General features: G+C 45.4%; 1 protein-coding gene across 1 annotated transcript in view; it reads right to left on the bottom strand.

Moving 5' to 3' along the window:
• LOC129844714 (plexin-A4-like) overlaps positions 1-16,018 on the bottom strand; it is a gene marked incomplete at its 5' end in the record, with an annotated part of 114,496 nt that extends 98,478 nt beyond the window's left edge. The window contains 4 exons of the mRNA XM_055912766.1: positions 5,519-5,633; positions 7,027-7,126; positions 10,640-10,793; positions 15,863-16,018. Of these exons, the coding sequence (XP_055768741.1) occupies positions 5,519-5,633; positions 7,027-7,126; positions 10,640-10,793; positions 15,863-16,018 (525 nt within the window). The remainder of the gene's footprint in view (positions 1-5,518; positions 5,634-7,026; positions 7,127-10,639; positions 10,794-15,862) is intronic.
• Between the last annotated feature and the right edge of the window lie 3,978 nt (positions 16,019-19,996).

The raw sequence follows: 19,996 nt of genomic DNA, 5'->3' as shown, positions 1-19,996 counted from the left end.
CACTTCACTTTTAGTATTTAGCATGTGTTAATATCCCCACTTCACTTTTAGTATTTAACATGTGTTAATATCCCCACTTCACTTTTCGTTTTTAACATGTGTTAATATCCCCACTTTACTTTTAGTATTTAACATGTGTTAATATCCCCACTTTACTTTTAGTATTTAACATGTGTTAATATCCCCACTTCACTTTTCGTATTTAACATGTGTTAATATCCCCACTTCACTTTTAGTATTTAACATGTGTTAATATCCCCACTTCACTTTTAGTATTTAGCATGTGTTAATATCCCCACTTCACTTTTAGTATTTAGCATGTGTTAATATCCCCACTTCCCTTTTCGTATTTAACATGTGTTAATATCCCCACTTCACTTTTAGTATTTAGCATGTGTTAATATCCCCACTTCACTTTTAGTATTTAACATGTGTTAATATCCCCACTTCACTTTTAGTATTTAGCATGTGTTAATATCCCCACTTCACTTTTAGTATTTAACATGTGTTAATATCCCCACTTCACTTTTAGTATTTAGCATGTGTTAATATCCCCACTTCACTTTTAGTATTTAACATGTGTTAATATCCCCACTTCACTTTTAGTATTTAACATGTGTTAATATCCCCACTTCACTTTTAGTATTTAACATGTGTTAATATCCCCACTTCACTTTTAGTATTTAGCATGTGTTAATATCCCCACTTCACTTTTCGTATTTAACATGTGTTAATATCCCCACTTCACTTTTCGTATTTAACATGTGTTAATATCCCCACTTCACTTTTAGTATTTAACATGTGTTAATATCCCCACTTCACTTTTAGTATTTAGCATGTGTTAATATCCCCACTTCACTTTAACATTTGTTAATATTCCTTCCAAGGCCTTTCTTTTCACATTGACATGGTTGTAGTCTGGTTAAAGTGTGGACTGCCAAGGCCTTTCTTTTCACATTGACATGGTTGTAGTCTGGTTATAGTTGGGACTGCCAAGGCCTTTTCACATTGCCATGGTTGTGGTCTGGTTACAGTTGGGACTGCCGAGGCCTTTTCACATTGACATGGTTGTGGTCTGGTTACAGTGTGGACTGCCAAGGCCTTTTCACATTGACATGGTTGTGGTCTGGTTATAGTTGGGACTGCCAAGGCCTTTCTTTTCACATTGACATGGTTGTGGTCTGGTTATAGTTGGTACTGCCAAGGCCTTTCTTTTCACATTGACATGGTTGTAGTCTGGTTATAGTTGGGACTGCCAAGGCCTTTCTTTTCACATTGACATGGTTGTAGTCTGGTTATAGTTGGTACTGCCAAGGCCTTTCTTTTCACATTGACATGGTTGTAGTCTGGTTACAGTTGGTACTGCCAAGGCCTTTCTTTTCACATTGACATGGTTGTGGTCTGGTTACAGTAGGGACTGCCAAGGCCTTTTCACATTGACATGGTTGTGGTCTGGTTACAGTTGGGACTGCCAAGGCCTTTTCACATTGACATGGTTGTGGTCTGGTTATAGTTGGGACTGCCAAGGCCTTTTCACATTGACATGGTTGTGGTCTGGTTATAGTTGGGACTGCCAAGGCCTTTTCACATTGACATGGTTGTGGTCTGGTTATAGTTGGGACTGCCAAGGCCTTTTCACATTGACATGGTTGTGGTCTGGTTATAGTTGGGACTGCCAAGGCCTTTTCACATTGACATGGTTGTGGTCTGGTTATAGTTGGGACTGCCAAGGCCTTTTCACATTGACATGGTTGTGGTCTGGTTATAGTTGGGACTGCCAAGGCCTTTCTTTTCACATTGACATGGTTGTGGTCTGGTTATAGTTGGGACTGCCAAGGCCTTTTCACATTGACATGGTTGTAGTCTGGTTATAGTTGGGAATGCCAAGGCCTTTTCACATTGACATGGTTGTAGTCTGGTTACAGTTGGGACTGCCAAGGCCTTTCTTTTCACATTGACATGGTTGTGGTCTGGTTACAGTTGGGACTGCCAAGGCCTTTCTTTTCACATTGACATGGTTGTAGTCTGGTTACAGTTGGAACTGCCAAGGCCTTTTCACATTGACATGGTTGTAGTCTGGTTATAGTTGGGAATGCCAAGGCCTTTTCACATTGACATGGTTGTAGTCTGGTTACAGTTGGGACTGCCAAGGCCTTTCTTTTCACATTGACATGGTTGTGGTCTGGTTACAGTTGGGACTGCCAAGGCCTTTTCACATTGACATGGTTGTGGTCTGGTTATAGTTGGAACTGCCAAGGCATTTCTTTTCACATTGACATGGTTGTAGTCTGGTTACAGTTGGGACTGCCAAGGCCTTTCTTTTCACATTGACATGGTTGTGGTCTGGTTACAGTGTGGACTGCCAAGGCCTTTCTTTTCACATTGACATGGTTGTGGTCTGGTTACAGTTGGGACTGCCAAGGCCTTTTCACATTGACATGGTTGTGGTCTGGTTACAGTAGGGACTGCCAAGGCCTTTGGAACTAGTGCCAATTCCACGTGTCAATGAACGTCTCTTAATAGTTCCATCCGATTCATCAGATAGATGCTGACAAACTCCTGCTCTGATCCAGCTCGTTAGGGGCCCGGTTGGCCAGTAAATCAACCTGAATGGACTTTGATAGATGTCCATGTCCCCCAGGGAGCTTGTGGGTAGAGGTTCCTCTGATGTGAAGACATGTGTGGTGTTGTAGCATGACGCCACAGGCAGACAGGGGGGGACACAGGAGGGATGGGGGGAAAAAAGGATTTGATGCCCCCCTCGTTCACCTCAGACAACCCCAGAAGACATACAGTAGATAAAATGGCCCAATGTTGGGAAAATAAGGCTTTTGTGAATCTGAATATACACTAGTAGCTATGGATTCACACAAATCGTGTTTATTCACATAACAAACAACATATCTGGGAGAGGGGAGCGTGTTCATGGTTTAGATGAGTGAGTTTTTACGTGTGGCTGTCTGCGGCCATTTTAGATTGACATTGTTTTCCACGTCAACAACATGAGCTGAAAAACGGAGTTTGTTACCCAATGCAACATCACGTTATAGTCTGAGCAGCTCCTGCCTGGCCACTCCCATCGGTTACCCAATGACAACATCACGTTATAGTCTGAGCAGCTCCTGCCTGGCCACTCCCATCGGTTACCCAATGCAACATCACGTTATAGTCTGAGCAGCTCCTGCCTGGCCACTCCCATCGGTTACCCAATGACAACATCACGTTATAGTCTGAGCAGCTCCTGCCTGGCCACTCCCATCGGTTACCCAATGACAACATCACGTTATAGTCTGAGCAGCTCCTGCCTGGCCACTCCCATCGGTTACCCAATGACAACATCACGTTATAGTCTGAGCAGCTCCTGCCTGGCCACTCCCATCGGTTACCCAATGACAACATCACGTTATAGTCTGAGCAGCTCCTGCCTGGCCACTCCCATCGGTTACCCAATGACAACAAAGCACGTCGTGGTCTCCGGTCTAGCTAGCTTTAGTGATTTATCTTTGTGCATTTTAACAGGGGGCTCAGTCAGCGGGAGGCCTCTGTATCACGTCGCTCATTACAAAACATCAGCGGATTACCCAGATCGACTTCCTGAAATCCCTCCATTGGAATAATATAGTGAAATGCATCTATCCCAGGGTCGCGGCGAGGGGCCATCCCACTTGTCTGAGCAAAGTTGACATGTCATTGTCTTCTGCTTGGAGCGGTGGAGGGCTGGGGGAGTGTGAGTGTGTGTTTATGTGTCTATGTGCGCGTGCACCCGCGCATGCGAGGCAAATCCATTAATTCGCAGTGACGTTGAATGTAGCGACAATCCCCGACCCCCAATCCCGAGGTTAATTAAATCCAAATTAAGCTCGTTAGGCGGACAGAAACACCTGCTTTTTAGAACAACAGTCAAACAAAAACATGTCGGGGAGAGAAGTCATTAACGTGCTGATGGTAAATCCCCCCCAGCTTTATTTGGGAGCTGGGTTTTTGTCAGTCAACACAATGAGAAGAATCCTACTATTATCCCTGGGTCAATATTGACCACCAACACAAGTGTTAATTGGATGCTGAAACGCCAAGCTAAGTCTCACCTACTCTCGGAGCAGGTCTCCCACAGTTCAAAGAGATAATGAATATCAAATTATATTTTTTTTATTCCAGCTACGTTTTTACACGTTGCATGTGCTTTAATCGCTCGGGGCAGAGATTGTGTTCTAATGTGGGATTTTAAATCATGGAGCATAAAACTCCTCAAAAGAGGAGAACCCTCCCGGAGCTTGTTCCTGCTTGTCGTGGAGGGCCTGGCAACAGACGTCAAGACAGGGGTCTTCATCATGGATGCCCTGAGGGCCAGATTAACTACACAGTTCCTCCCCATGCTGCCCTCCTGCCATACCTTCCTTCAACACCACATAACCCATACACACACACACACACACACACACACACACACACACACACACACACACACACACACACACACACACACACACACACACACACACACACACACACACACACACACACACACACACACACACACACACACACACACACACACACTCCCAAACACACACTAACACACACACACACACACACACACACACACACACACACACACACACACACACACACACACACACACACACACACACACACACACACACACACACACACACACATACACACACACACACACACACACACTCAAGGCCGGTGTGGTGCCAGGGAGAGAATCCAGGTCTGTTTTGTAGCTCATCAAGCTACACAGTAAAGATGTCTAATTACAGTGAGTCCTGCTTCAAAGGGAAAAGGCCAGTGCCAATACTATTGATAATTCACATGAAATAAGCTGTCATTGGGAATAGGGCTGGGAAAAGGAAATGTTTCATTTTTATTAGATTTGGTGAGTCTGTAATCATCTTGTTGGGCGAGGAGGATAAGCATAGAAAGCCTGAGCCAGATATATCAGATTAAGTATGCTACTGTAGCTGACTCCTTTGCTTTACATGAGGATATACAGGAAGTATGAACCTATCCTAAATACTGTATGTTTGCTGGTTTATAATGACATGATGACAAACTGAAAATTATCCATGATTATTATTTGACCATGCTTGTCACTTATGAACATTTTTGAACATCTTGTCATAGTTCTGTTATAATCACCACCCGGCACAGCCAGAAGAGGACTGGCCACCCCTCATAGCCTGGTTCCTCTCTAAGTTTCTTCCTAGGTTTTGGCCTTTCTAGGGAGTTTTTCCTAGCCACCGTGCTTCTTCACCTGCATTCTAGCTGTTTGGGGTTTTAGGCTGGGTCTCTGTACAGCACTTTGAGATATTAGGTGATGTACGAAGGGCTATATAAAATAAACTTGATTGATTGATTGATGATCACTCACAGCCTGTATTATTAAAGATATTCACAAGTGAACCAATGAGGACGCTACATCCTGAATCTCAATAGCCAATGAGACATCATAATCAACTAACGTTTACACTTGACCCTTGACCTCTGAAATTACCTCTGGCTTCTTGACGCGTCCCTCCTGGAAGGAGCAGGTGCGTGGGTCGTGGGTGCAGTCGTGTCTGTATTTACACCAGTGGCACTGGTAGGGGCTTCTCACACATGATAAACACCTGAGAGAGGAGAAGGAGAGAGGAGTATGAGAGAGGAGAAGGAGGAGGTGAGAGGAGTAGGAGAGAGGAGAAGAAGTAGGACAGAGGAGAGAGGAGTAGGAGAGAGGAGAGAAAAGAAGGATGAGGAAAGGAGAGAGGAGAGAGGAGAGAGGAGAAGAAATAGGAGAGAGGAGAGGGATAAGGAAAGAGGAGTAGGAGAGAGGAGAGGGAGTAGGAGAGAGGAGAGGGAGTAAGAGAGAGGAGAGGGAGTAAGAGAGAGGAGAGAGGAGAAAGAAAATGAGAGAGGAGAGAGGAGTATGAGAGAGGGGATGAGGAGAGAGGAGTAGGAGATAGGAGAGAGAGAGAGTGAGGAACAGGAGAGGGGAGAGGGGAGAGAGGAGAGAGAGAGTGAGGAACAGGAGAGAGGAGAGAGAGAGAGTGAGGAACAGGAGAGAGGAGAGAGAGAGAGAGAGAGGGAAAGTGAGGAACAGGAGAGAGGAGAGAGAGAGTGAGGAACAGGAGAGAGGAGAAGGAGATAGGAGAGAGAGAGAGTGAGGAACAGGAGAGGGGAGAGAGGAGAGAGAGAGTGAGGAACAGGAGAGAGGAGAGAGAGAGAGGAACAGGAGAGAGGAGAAGGAGAGTGAGGAACAGGAGAGAGGAGAGAGAGAGAGAGTGAGGAACAGGAGAGAGAGAGAGAGTGAGGAACAGGGGAGAGGAGAGAGAGAGAGAGAGAGTGAGGAACAGGAGAGAGGAGAGAGAGAGTGAGGAACAGGAGAGAGGAGAGAGAGAGAGAGAGAGAGTGAGGAACAGGAGAGAGGAGAGAGAGAGAGTGAGGAACAGGAGAGAGGAGAGAGAGAGAGGAACAGGAGAGAGGAGAGAGAGAGAGGGTGAGGAACAGGAGAGAGAGAGAGAGTGAGGAACAGGAGAGAGAGAGAGAGAGAGAGAGAGAGAGAGAGTGAGGAACAGGAGAGAGGAGAGAGAGAGAGAGTGAGGAACATGAGAGAGGAGAGAGAGAGACAGAGAGAGAGAGAGAGAGAGAGTGAGGAACAGGAGAGAGGAGAGAGAGAGAGGAACAGGAGAGAGCAGAGAGAGAGACAGAGAGAGAGAGAGAGAGAGAGAGAGAGAGAGAGAGAGAGTGAGTAACAGGAGAGAGCAATAAAGGCAATACATTCCTAATCATGGCAAACTTCCATAGACAAGCTAATCATAACCCAAACAATGATCTGATGAGTACGTGAAATTCTTTCAGTCAAATATTTCGTATTTCTACACTATGTCACTACGACATTACTTTAATATTCTTTAGTTATGGGTATCAAACATCAATGATATGTTACAGTTTATAATGACATTTTCAACACTTCCTTTGTAATAAGCGTGTAATTGTGACTGTAACAGAGACATGTAGACGTACGACTTGTGGACGCTGCAGTTGTAGAAGACAAAGCTGGTGTTGGCGAAGACCAGGCCCGTCTCCTTGGACTTGAGGTAGAGCTGAACTATCTGGTGATCACCTGGAGGGAGGGAGCACACAGAGGAAAATACTAGGAGCAGGGTTGGACCACTCTAACATATTACATTACCTGGGATGTATTCACTAGCAACCAAACAGAACCAAACGGAACCAAACGGAACCAAAGAGAAGCACATGGAACATAACGGAGAGAGACCTATCTGAATTTGTCGTATAGAAACTCTTGTTTTTGTTGTGAAATGTTTTCCATTGCAAAATGTTTTTTAACTGTTTGCAAAGGTGTGCACTAATGATTACACCCCAGAGCACCTCAACCAATGGGAGGGGATGACTGATTTTATGTCTTTATCTACTATATCAGAGATGTACTGACTCTAAGATCTCAAGTCTGAATTATATATCTACTATATCAGAGATGTACTGACTCTAGGATCTCTAGTCTGAATTATATATCTACTATATCAGAGATGCACTGACTCTAAGATCTCTAGTCTGAATTATATATCTACTATATCAGAGATGTACTGACTCTAGGATCTCTAGTCTGAATTATATATCTACTATATCAGAGATGTACTGACCAGTATCTCAAGTCTGAATTATATATCTACTATATCAGAGATGTACTGTACAGTATTTCTAGTCTTAATTATATATCTACTTTATCAGAGATGTACTGTACAGTATTTCTAGTCTGAATTATATATCTACTATATCAGAGATGGACTGACGCTAGGATCTCTAGTCTGAATTATATATATATATACTATATCAGAGATGTACTGACTCTAAGATCTCTAGTCTGAATTATATATCTACTATATCAGAGAAGTACTGACTAGTATCTCTAGTCTGAATTATATACCTACTATATCAGAGATGTACTGACTCTAGGATCTCTAGTCTGAATTATATACCTACTATATCAGAGATGTACTGACTCTAGGATCTCTAGTCTGAATTATATACCTACTATATCAGAGATGTACTGACTCTAGGATCTCTAGTCTGAATTATATATCTACTATATCAGAGAAGTACTGACTAGTATCTCTAGTCTGAATTATATACCTACTATATCAGAGATGTACTGACTCTAGTATCTCTAGTCTGAATTATATATCTACTATATCAGAGATGTACTGACTCTAGGATCTCTAGGTTAATGGAGGTGTCTACAGAGACAGTCTGTCTGCTCCTGTCCTTCTGTCTGGCTTCCTAATGAAGGACTGTGTGTTAATGGAGGTGTCTACAGAGATAGTCTGTCTGCTCCTGTCCTTCTGTCTGGCTTCCTAATGAAGGACTGACTCCATGTTTAATTCAACAGGCCCGACACAGACATGTCCTCCCCCAAAGACAGGAAGAGAACATTGTCGTCTCCCTCCCTCTGTCTGTCACTCTTGTCTTCTTCTAGCCTTCTTCGCTGCCTCTCTCTGTCGCTCCGGTCTTCGTCTCCATTCCCTCTCTCTTCTCTCTGTCACTCCTGCTCTCTCTCTTTCCCTCTTTCCCTTTGTGTTGCTCCTGTCTTCCTATCCCCCTCTCTCTCTCTCCCTCTCTCTCTCTTGCTCGCTCTCTCTCTAACAAAAGGGGTGAATCGTTCATCAATCATAGTAAAGTGTGGCTGACAATGAATCTGTCCTAATTAGAGCACCTAAATGTTACCTTGATGCCTGCTAGGCTGCTATCACTAGCTCACTCTCCCCTCCCTGCAGGGCCCCTCGACCTCTCTCTCTCTGACACTACCTGAACAAGATGGCTGCCTAATGAGGCACTCCATCCATACCTCTTAGTATGGTGTTTCCTAAAGGACAAAATAGACGTGTGTGTGTGTGTGTGTGTGTGTGTGTGTGTGTGTGTGTGTGTGTGTGTGTGTGTGTGTGTATGTGTGTGTGTGTGTGTGTGTGTATGTGTGTGTGTGTGTGTGTGTGTGTGTGAGTGATTGAGTCCGGAGTTTGGTGTGGTGTGTTTACACCCTGTGTAATAGCCCATGTACACTGTAAGTGCCCTGTACTGTAAGTGTGTCCCCCTCTGTACTGTAAGCAGAGGTTTAGTGTGTGTTAGGCCTCAGTGGGTCCCTCAGCCCTGTAATTTCATGGTGGTCTGCTTGGCCCGCTCCCAATACTTATAGGTGTTATTATTCATGCCAGGCTGTACACAATCCCACCGTTGGGCTCTCACCCACCCGAGGCCGCTGCAAAAAAGCCAGTCATCTGCTAATTTAGCTAGTGTATGGTTATCCTAGACTGAGTCCCAAATGGCACCCTATTCCCTATGTAGTGCACTACTTTTGACCAGGCCATGGCTAAAAGAACTACATAGAGAAACGGGTGGCATTTGGGATTCAGCCTCAACATCAACAGTGAAAGTGTCCATGTGAATGTCCTTTGTCTCTCTTCTAAGACCTTTAGTCCTTCCCACCTTAACATTAGGCTAGCAGCTTTCTCTTCAGCTCCTGTTCATTCACTATGAACACTGAGGTAGAGACAATGATTTAAAAGACATTCGCTAAATGCGGTAAACAAATAAACATCTGCAGAGTATTTGTAGGAGGAACAATTCAGGGGGTTTTCTTCTTCTTTTCTCTTTAGCAGCATTAGCGTTATGCCAATGTGAAGCAGTAGCTAGCGTTAGCGCTCCCTTACTACTTTTGAGGAGGCGTTAGCTTAGCCAACGTAAAGCAACAACTAGCGTTAGCGCTCCCTTACTACTTTTGAGGAGGGTTTAGCGTAGCCAATGTGTAGCAGCAGCTAGCGTTAGCACTCCCCTGCTTCTATTGAGGCGCGGCAGCGTCTTCATTATCTCCACATGGAGACGTCTGGGTATTATGAAAGATTACCAGTCCTCCAGACAGCCGCCCAGATGTGTGCACTTTTCAATTATACCTGGGTTAACCAACCACGTCAAGGAGGGGAGAAGCGAGGGATGAGAGAGGGACAAGGAAGCTTATCTCGGAGAATGAATGCTGTCAAAAGCGTTTTTTGGCAGCAGGATTAATTTTTAACCGCTCCTCCCCTTCACTTTGCCTTCGAAATGAGTCCCGGAGAGGTGGAGTGATCTGCCCGCGCTCAGGGCTGTTGGGGTCTCACATGTCTCTGTCTGTTCTGACTGCATACCTCCTTGGTGAGAGAGTAAATAAACCCTGACGCTCTGTAACGACGGTTGATTGGATGACTAAACACGTCCTAGGGCGCTGCTCCGAGGGCTTCCGGGCTACGATGGGTAACAGGGAACGTAAGCCCTCGTAACCCCAGGCCACACAAAGACCCAAATGAGACGCAAATCAGTTCCCACATTTAGCAGGTCCCTGGCTTAATGAGTTAGTGTTTTGGCTTCATACTTAAACTAGTTAGTGTTTTGGCTTCATACTTAAACTAGTTAGTGTTTTGGCTTCATACTTAACCTAGTTAGTGTTTTGGCTTCATCAGTAACACCTCCATTAGTGTCAATACACTCATGTAAACCACGTTAAAAAAAATAAAAAAAAGACATACTCAAAAGAAAAACCGAGCTCTTTGATTGGTCTGTAATCAGTCAGGTATCTTATGCTACAGACCTTTGTCTACGATAATGCGAGGCACCTCCTTCTCGGCAGGCGAGCTGCACCTGATGCGGTTCCCCTCCACCAGACCGTCCATCTCAGCCAGGTCCTCAAAGGTACAGTTGACCCCTGCAGACAACTCTGGGACGTTATGGGCCTCCAGGATCAGCTGTGGGGAGAAGACAGAGGGGGGTTACATATGGCATCAGGGGAGAAGAGCGGAGTACAGGGAGGGGGTGGAGCGGTCCTGTGTGGCTCAGTCAGTAGAGCATGGCGCTTTCAACGCCAGGGATGTGGGTTTGATTCCCACTGGGGATCAGTAGGTAAATATATGCACTCACTACTGTAAGTATCTCTGGATAAGAGCGTCTGCTAAATGACTCAAATGGCGTGAGAATTGGGAGATATTCCATTAGTAGAATGGAGAGATACAGCGATGGGATAGATGAATGTATCGTGTCATCAGATGGTGGAGGGATAGATGGGGGAGAGAGGAGGGAAAGAGGACAGCTGGGGGTAAGGATCCCCTGTAGACATACCATACCGTGATGAAGCCACAACATTGAGGGTTCAGTGAGTAGCAGTTCACCCTACATCACATTACACATCAGTATAGGCTCTGGTGTCCCAAATAGCACCCTGATCCCTATGTAGAGCACTACTGTTGATCAGGTGGCCCATATGGCTTGGTTCAAAAGTAGTGCACTACATAGGAAAAAGGCTGGCATTTGGGACACAGCCTATATTAGCATATCACAACAGAAACATCAACATGACAGGATGTCTTCAGAGAGGCAGGAAGTCTTTCCTGTCCAGAGGACCATCTACATCTCTCGCTGACTCACTCATCCATCAACTCATGGACATGAGAGAGAAGGAGAGAGAGTGAAGGAGAGGGAGAGAGAGTGAAAGAGAGAAAGTGAAGGAGAGGGAGAGAGAGTGAAAGAGAGAGAGAGGGAGAGAGAGTGAGTGAAGGAGAGGGAGAGAGAGTGAAAGAGAGAAAGTGAAGAAGAGGGAGCGAGAGTGAAAGAGAGAATGTGAAGGAGAGAGAGTGAAAGAGAGAAAGTGAAGGAGAGGGAGAGAGATAGAAATAAAAAGACAAGGAGAGAAGAAGACAGCAGGACATGTTTGTTGAGCATCAGCTCTGTGTTTTACAAAGCCTGCTGGCGATTATTTGACTGTTTGTCATCTGGTGAACAGTTGGAGGCCAATGCCCTCCTTGCTCTGTCCCCCCGGGCTACCCACCATGCCCTGCGGCAGGCCGCGCCAATTTCACATCCCACATCTACGAGTGGGAGGGAGGGGGGAAGGAGGGAGGGAGGAGCTAGGTGGAAAGGGAGAGGAGGAAGGTGAGAGGAAATTAGGTATTGGGGGGGGGGGGGCAGAAATGAAGGGAAGAAAGAGGCAAGATGAGAAAAGGAAGGAGAGAAAGAAAGAAACAGTGAAACAAGTATGCAAGCAGGCAGGAGGGAGGGAGGGAGGGAATGAGGAAGAGAAGGATGTAGATTCCTGTTGTTGATAGTGCTGCGTAAACTGCTCTCCTCTCTAAAGAGCAGAGGATGAGTGCGGGGGGGGGGGGGACTTGACAGACTTGACGAGTAGAATAATAGTCTCCTTGAGCAAGTGAGAAAGGGGGAGAAAAATATGAATGGGGTCAAGACCAAAATCTAAATATTGAGGTGGCAAATAGAGGAGGCCTTGCATCCATTCTGCTGTTGGCCGCAGCACCTTTCTAATACAGCGCCAGAGAAGCTCCTGTACGCTGCGAGAAGGGCTGACCTGGACTGTTTTTATATTGCTGTTTAGTGTTTAATGAAAAGTCTTAGGCTGTCGCTCGGCACCGTACAGATACAGGAGCTTCCCTATTACTGTAGAGGAGCCACACGCAGCCTGGGTCAGAGACACAGCCCTCTTCCCACTTCATTTCTTTTTCCTTTTAAGGAGCAATGTGGCGCAAGTTTTCTTCAATTACATTTGGAGCAGTCGCGGCCCTAACCCGAGCCGCCCGGGCCTAAACATGAGTAGGAAAATAAGCTGTGTTCCGTGTCAATTGAATCACACACACACATGGAGAGAAATAGGTTCTCGCGTCTCTCCTTAATACACTGCGTCTCGCGTGGGGGATATGATGTGATAGATCGTATTGGCTTGGGTTGCCATAGTGACATAAAGAGGAGGATGTTGATCTGGGGGTGGTTCATTTAGATGCATACTGTACACGCCTCCTTGATTAGTATGACTGTGGCAGATTATGACAGCTGAATATATGATGCATTATACTGTAATAACACATGATTATCTTATGACTGTCATCCACCGAGAACAGAGTGTGAGATTTCATATGCCTTTTGGAATCCTATTTCAATGTGTGAACACATCTATTGTCACAAGCTGTGAGCATATTTGAATTCTCATTGTAGTGAGAGACAAGCAGCCTGGTGACAAGTCATTATCTTCTCTTCTCTGTCTGGAGGCATGTGAATACAGACCTACAGCAATATACTTGTAATAACACTAACAGTAGAGTCCAGACCTCCTCTGTGAAGCTATTAGAATTGTATTTTATCTCAACAGGGAGTGATCTGGTGAGTTTACTAGCACCTGCTCTAGGAAGTCTTTATAGGATGGCTGTTATATCGACAGACAACCAGAGATACTCTAAAACAAATGCAAGAGGAAACGCTAATGGGCAAATAAAGGAAAAAAACACATCAATGCTTTTATGAGAGAAACTCTAGTTTCAATAGCCAAATCGCTCTACGTGTTGAGAGTCCTCTGTAGAGGGCTCCAGCTTATCTTTTTAAACAAATATTTAATAAGTAAAAGGTCAAGGACTGGCCCTGCCTGCCCGCCCAGTCTCACCAATCAATTGGATAGGAGATCTGTTCCGTAGAGAAAGGTTAAACACTCTCAAAACGCCTAGACAGTGTGTGTGTGTGTGTGTGTGTGTGTGTGTGTGTGTGTGTGTGTGTATACACACTCTCGCTCTCCATGAATATGATTATTATTATTATTACACCCGTGGAGCTGAATGTTCAGACAGTACGCTGAGAGTAGTATCTGTACATGACCTTACCCTTCCTGATTTACGTTTATATACTTGGCCAGCAGAGATTAAAAGCAATCTCATATCCCCATTACGCATAAAATGGGATTGAAATGACACCGTAGATCGTTGGTATTTAAAGTTGGGTGGGGGGGGGGGGGGGGGACTGCAGTGGGGTCGTCAAAATAAAAATAGCATTTTTGGGGTGTGGGGGGTCTAAAATTAACAGCACAGATTATTGAGAAAGATTATTTGAAAAATTCAATTTGATTGAGGGAATGTATTTATTTGGTTGTTTTTCATTATAATAAGACATGAAAATGTAATGAATTGAAGGTTACTTGTTAAAAATCAAATTTAAGGTTGTGTCATTATTTTGGGGGTGGGGTCATGATAAATTATAACAAAAATAATGGGTTCCCCAGAAATTCCGGAGGATAAAATGGGGTCCCAGCTGAAACAGTTTGACAACCACTGTCATAGATGGACAGGTGGATGCAGTATACTGCATGTATTGGAGTACTGTTCTGCAGTTTAGTCCTACAGGACACACATCCAGCCAAGCACATGGAAACGGAATTTAGTTCCAAGCATGAACATAGCTAAAGAGACCTGGTGTACATTTTTCTGCCGTCACCCCTATCCGCCAAAAACACCAGTCCAGACTTGTTATTCAAAATAACCAGGTGGTGGTGTGATTCTACAGAGAGGGCTAGTCTCCTGGGGAGTGTTTGTGTACAGTCATCTGATTGGCGCCTGGTGGGTGGCGCAGGGATTACACAGGGAGAAAGAGGGAAAGGCTACGGCCTGCTTTGATGGGTTTACTGACACGACACAACACAGGTGGAGAGAGGAGAGAGTACACACACATACACACACACAAACACAGCGTCCCTCAAAGGAGCTGCCCAGATCAGCAACACTCATACAGTCATACAGTGACCTAAGACAGCAGAGGTGTTAAGACAGCAGACTGACCAGTAGACACCTCTAGTATGGAGGGAGAGGTGTTAAGACAGCAGACTGACCAGTAGACACCTCTAGTGTGGAGGGAGAGGTGTTAAGACAGCAGACTGACCAGTAGACACCTCTAGTATGGAGGGAGAGGTGTTAAGACAGCAGACTGACTGGTAGACACCTCTAGTGTGGAGGGAGAGGTGTTAAGACAGCAGACTGACCAGTAGACACCTCTAGTGTGGAGGGAGAGGTGTTTAGTGCCAGCAACACAACACAATCCCAGCTGATTCCATACACAATATCAGATCAGCTGGTAGGGTATGCAGTATCAATATAATACCCACCCAGTGGGCAAAACAGAGTGAAATGATGTCATTATTATAACCAGTGTTATGTTCCCTAGCGGGAGGTTTTCAGGGGCCTCGTACGAACCAACCACCAGGATGGTTCCTACGAGGCCAGGTTTTTAGTGCCAGCAAAACAGCATCACCCCAGTGATTCCATGAACAATACCAGAGCAGCAGCTACACAGCGTCTATATAACCCCCATTATCACTGATCATTACAGTCTGTGGAAGCCTGGAAGCCAACGATAATAACATGTTGTCTAGATAGACAGACACAGAACACAGCTGCAATATACAGATGATTAGATGATGGTTAGGTGGCATGAGGTAATGCTAGGGGAAACCCTGGCCTCGATGGACAGATCTGTAAGGACCTGTGACATATGAGGGGATAATTACGTTATGGCCATTGGCTAAAGATGATTCCCCAGGCTTAACCGTGTTAGTGAGGCACAACATCAATACCTTCAACTATGACATGGTTCATTGGACCACTAAAATGGTTGGGCGTCTCCTGTTTTCCTCCTAATCTGATTTTTCTGATGTGACCGCTCATTCAGTCATTGGATGCAATACCAGATGATGGTATATTGTATACTGATATGGTTTCTGGTCACCATAGTAACTGTAAGCCTACTAAAATGCAATAATATCGGTCATTGTGCCAGACACTTCTTTTTCATTTTAGACCGGTCAGGTTCAGTGGGGCACGAAATGAGAGAAAACATTTCAAAACGGAGGAGGCGCTATCTGAAGATGTCCAATAAGAATGCCAATATTACATTTTTCCGTCTCAAAAGGTTTTCTGTTTTCGTGCCTAGTGGACAGGACCCAGGAGGAAGTAGTGTTTTGACCGCTCTTTGACCGTGCGAAGTGGTCACCACTCACCGTGACACTGAACTGGGACACTGAGATGTTGCTGGGGTGGACGCTGAGTCGGACGCACTGCTTGATGTCCCAGGCGAACCGCCGGGGCTCGGCCGAGCGCTCGCATTTCTCCTTCCTGGTGCACCTGTGGGAACACAAAGTAACAGAGGGGGGAGGTTATTCACCGTAACACCCGTCGCAGCCTTCAGTCAACCCCATTGGATCCTCGTTCACATGGCTTGTCCCACCTGCTGAGCCCCTGGGAAAGCAGAAGAATGTTAGTTACCTGTGTGAAAGACCTGGAAATACCTGGGGAGATATTAATACGGAGACATTCATCATATTTCTACCAGAGCTTTATCCACGGATACTGGCCATTCACTGTGACTGGACAACCCTAAAACAATGGCCGCCTCTATTTGTGGAAGTGGAGCTGCTCCGTTGGGAGAAGGGGGACAGCCTCTGTCTTTGTGAGGCCATCTTAATGAGGGGCATTCATGGGCAGTGCCAAGTGCAGGTGGGGGGCGGGGATGGGGAGCAAGGGATGGATTACCCCCCTCTTAATCCAGGGCCAGGTGGTCTAATCCATTCCCATTATATTATGTGGGTTGGTAAATAGACCTAACTCCCTCTTTCTCTCTGCTTTTGTCCCTGGGAGAATTCTGTAGCTCACGTTTCCACACACTAGTATCTGTTGACAGTGGGCCGCTGCTACTGGTTTACTTTCCCAAAGCCACACCATTACTAAGAACTTCTAAATGGCTGTAGTATTTCATCAGCAGGTACAGGGAACGCCTCTAACTCCATTTAGACAGTCACACAGATATTCACACAGAGAGGCTGGGAACACTGGCAAACCTGGGTAAAGAGTACAGACACCTGGGTAAAGAGTACAGACACCTGGGTAAAGAGTACAGACACCTGGGTAAAGAGTACAGACACCTGGGTAAAGAGTCCAGACACCTGGGTAAAGAGTCCAGACACCTGGTTAAAGAGTACAGACACCTGGGTAAAGAGTACATACACCTGGGTAAAGAGTACAGACACCTGGGTAAAGAGTACAGACACCTGGGTAAAGAGTACATACACCTGGGTAAAGAGTACAGACACCTGGGTAAAGAGTACAGACACCTGGGTAAAGAGTACAGACACCTGGGTAAAGAGTACAGACACCTGGGTAAAGAGTACAGACACCTGGGTAAAGAGTACAGACACCTGGGTAAAGAGTACAGACACCTGGGTAAAGAGTACAGACACCTGGGTAAAGAGTACAGACACCTGGGTAAAGTGTACAGACACCTGGGTAAAGAGTACAGACACCTGGGTAAAGAGTACAGACACCTGGGTAAAGAGTCCAGACACCTGGGTAAAGAGTACAGACACCTGGGTAAAGAGTACAGACACCTGGGTAAAGAGTACAGACACCTGGGTAAAGAGTACAGACACCTGGGTAAAGAGTCCAGACACCTGGGTAAAGAGTCCAGACACCTGGTTAAAGAGTACAGACACCTGGGTAAAGAGTACATACACCTGGGTAAAGAGTACAGACACCTGGGTAAAGAGTACAGACACCTGGGTAAAGAGTACAGACACCTTGGTAAAGAGTACAGACACCTGGGTAAAGAGTCCAGACACCTGGGTAAAGAGTACAGACACCTGGGTAAAGAGTACAGACACCTGGGTAAAGAGTACAGACACCTGGGTAAAGAGTACAGACACCTGGGTAAAGAGTACAGACACCTGGGTAAAGAGTCCAGACACCTGGGTAAAGAGTACAGACACCTGGGTAAAGAGTACAGACACCTGGGTAAAGAGTACAGACACCTGGGTAAAGAGTACAGACACCTGGGTAAAGAGTCCAGACACCTGGGTAAAGAGTACAGACACCTGGGTAAAGAGTACAGACACCTGGGTAAAGAGTACAGACACCTGGGTAAAGAGTACAGACACCTGGGTAAAGAGTACAAACACCTGGGTAAAGAGTACAGACACCTGGGTAAAGAGTACAGACACCTGGGTAAAGAGTACAGACACCTGGGTAAAGAGTACAGACACCTTGGTAAAGAGTACAAACACCTGGGTAAAGAGTAGAGACACCTGGGTAAAGAGTACAGACACCTGGGTAAAGAGTACAGACACCTGGGTAAAGAGTACAAACACCTGGGTAAAGAGTCCAGACACCTGGGTAAAGAGTACAGACACCTGAGTAAAGAGTACAAACACCTGGGTAAAGTAGAAAGTAAAGAAAGTATGGATATACTCTCACAAAACGTTATATCAACTACCGAAAGACCATTGTACTGTACCTACCATCCTCACGCTCCACTATAACCCCTAACCTCCTCCATTAAATCCCCGTAAAACCTATTGATTGTGTCTTGATCACCTATTGAGGTGTCTTGATTTAAACAAAGTTCTCAAGCAATTAACAGCAAATCCCACAGAGAGCCAAAGTCCTCAGAGAGAATGATAGAAGGGACTTCTGGGAGGCTGGGTGACGGCAGACATACAATAATACCTCCCGCAGTAGAAGCTTTTCATAGGGGGGACGAGATGTGTCTGCATTGTGAAGTTTTAAGCGACCCAGCGCGGAGAAAAGAAGCCGGCGGACAGAATGGAAGAAGAAAAAGTAATCTGCTTCGGAGTGAAAGAAGAGAGAGAGAAGAGAGAACAGAAGAGAGGAGATTTAGGGAAGGCAACAATCATTCAGAGGCTTTTCAATAGTCTTTTTCTCAGCTCCTCCGCTAAGCAGGTCTGAGAAGGCTTTAACCAGAGAGCTTCCCTTTGTGTTCTCCATCAGGCCTCCTGTTCCCCATTGTACTGCTGATTTAATAAACCCCACAGTACACAAAACCCCACAGAGAATACAGTTATACACTCCTACACACACACCTGAGTGCTTGTACCTGCATGGGTGTTGTATGTATGTGATTCAGTGCTGATGTGTTTGGAGTGGGTGTGTTGGCTACGGGTTGGTTCTCGCCACCAGTGTCTATGTGTGTCTATGCGTGAGCGTGCGTGTGTTAGTTACACCAAATTATGCAGAGAGAAGAAGATGAGTGAGACAGAGGGGTAAATATGGGTACCATGCAGAGCGATGTAGGGGGAGTGAACCAATCCTGTTGCCTGGTGGCTCAGAGAACTTCTTCAGGAGAGAAATCTCTATTTCATGCTGTTAGCTCACCTGCCAGAAGCCTTTTCTAAAACATCACAAGTGTCAAATCTAACAACTTCTCTCTCTTTCCTTCTCCTTCTTTCCTTCAGCTTGTGATTAGAGGGAACCTGAATGAATAATGTGATATCTCCCCCCGAAACCACCCGGTAATGGTACGGTCCGACCACAGAGGGCACTTTGGCTAGCGGTGCAATCACAATCAATAGAGGGGGTTCTCAGGGTTGCCAGTTTAGGGTCTGAAAGCTATTGGGTAGCATGTGTCTGTGAAATCTGACATGGATCCCTTTGACACTTGTGGGATAGTGCACTTTAATTTAATAGGGCACTGCTTTTAGGAGTCATAAACAAGGGTGCTCGTAATGCCCTGAGGGTGTTTTATGACATCATCTCTGTGGGACTCGCAGGCCGTCTGTAAATGACGGGGCCTGTAGAGACGCTGACAGTGGCAGGACAGACTGTAGAGAACTACTTTGATGTCTTCACAATGACATGTTCATAACTCTGCCTGAAAACACAGGAAACATTTGTCAATGTGCTGAAGAGAGAGAGAGAGAGAGAGAGAGAGAGAGAGAGAGAGAGAGAGAGAGAGAGAGAGAGAGAGAGAGAGAGAGAGAGAGAGAGAGAGAGAGAGAGAGAGAGAGAGAGAGAGGGATAATTGAGAATGTTTATTGTATGTTCTTTGAGTACTTGTGTTGAGCATGCATATTTGAGTGTGTATTTTTCTGCAAGTTTGTTTTTGTGTTGTACCAAAACGTGGACATGATTAGGCATCTGATAAATATGGTGATGCCATTTGATGAGTGATCCTCGGAGCACCTGACAGGTTGGGCTCATTAATACATTATCATTAGTGAAGTAAATCAGTCCATTAGAAGAGCTGGGTGGGAATTTGTTTTTCTCGTAATGCAAATGAACCGTGGAACATGGAGGAATACGTTGGGAATATTGCAGATCAATCATATCTGGAGTGATCTCAAACT

The sequence above is a fragment of the Salvelinus fontinalis genome, unplaced genomic scaffold (assembly GCF_029448725.1).
Source record: "Salvelinus fontinalis isolate EN_2023a unplaced genomic scaffold, ASM2944872v1 scaffold_0208, whole genome shotgun sequence".
Lineage (NCBI taxonomy): Eukaryota > Metazoa > Chordata > Actinopteri > Salmoniformes > Salmonidae > Salvelinus > Salvelinus fontinalis.
Note: the sequence above shows the minus strand (reverse complement) of the source record. Positions and strands in the feature narration are given on the sequence as shown.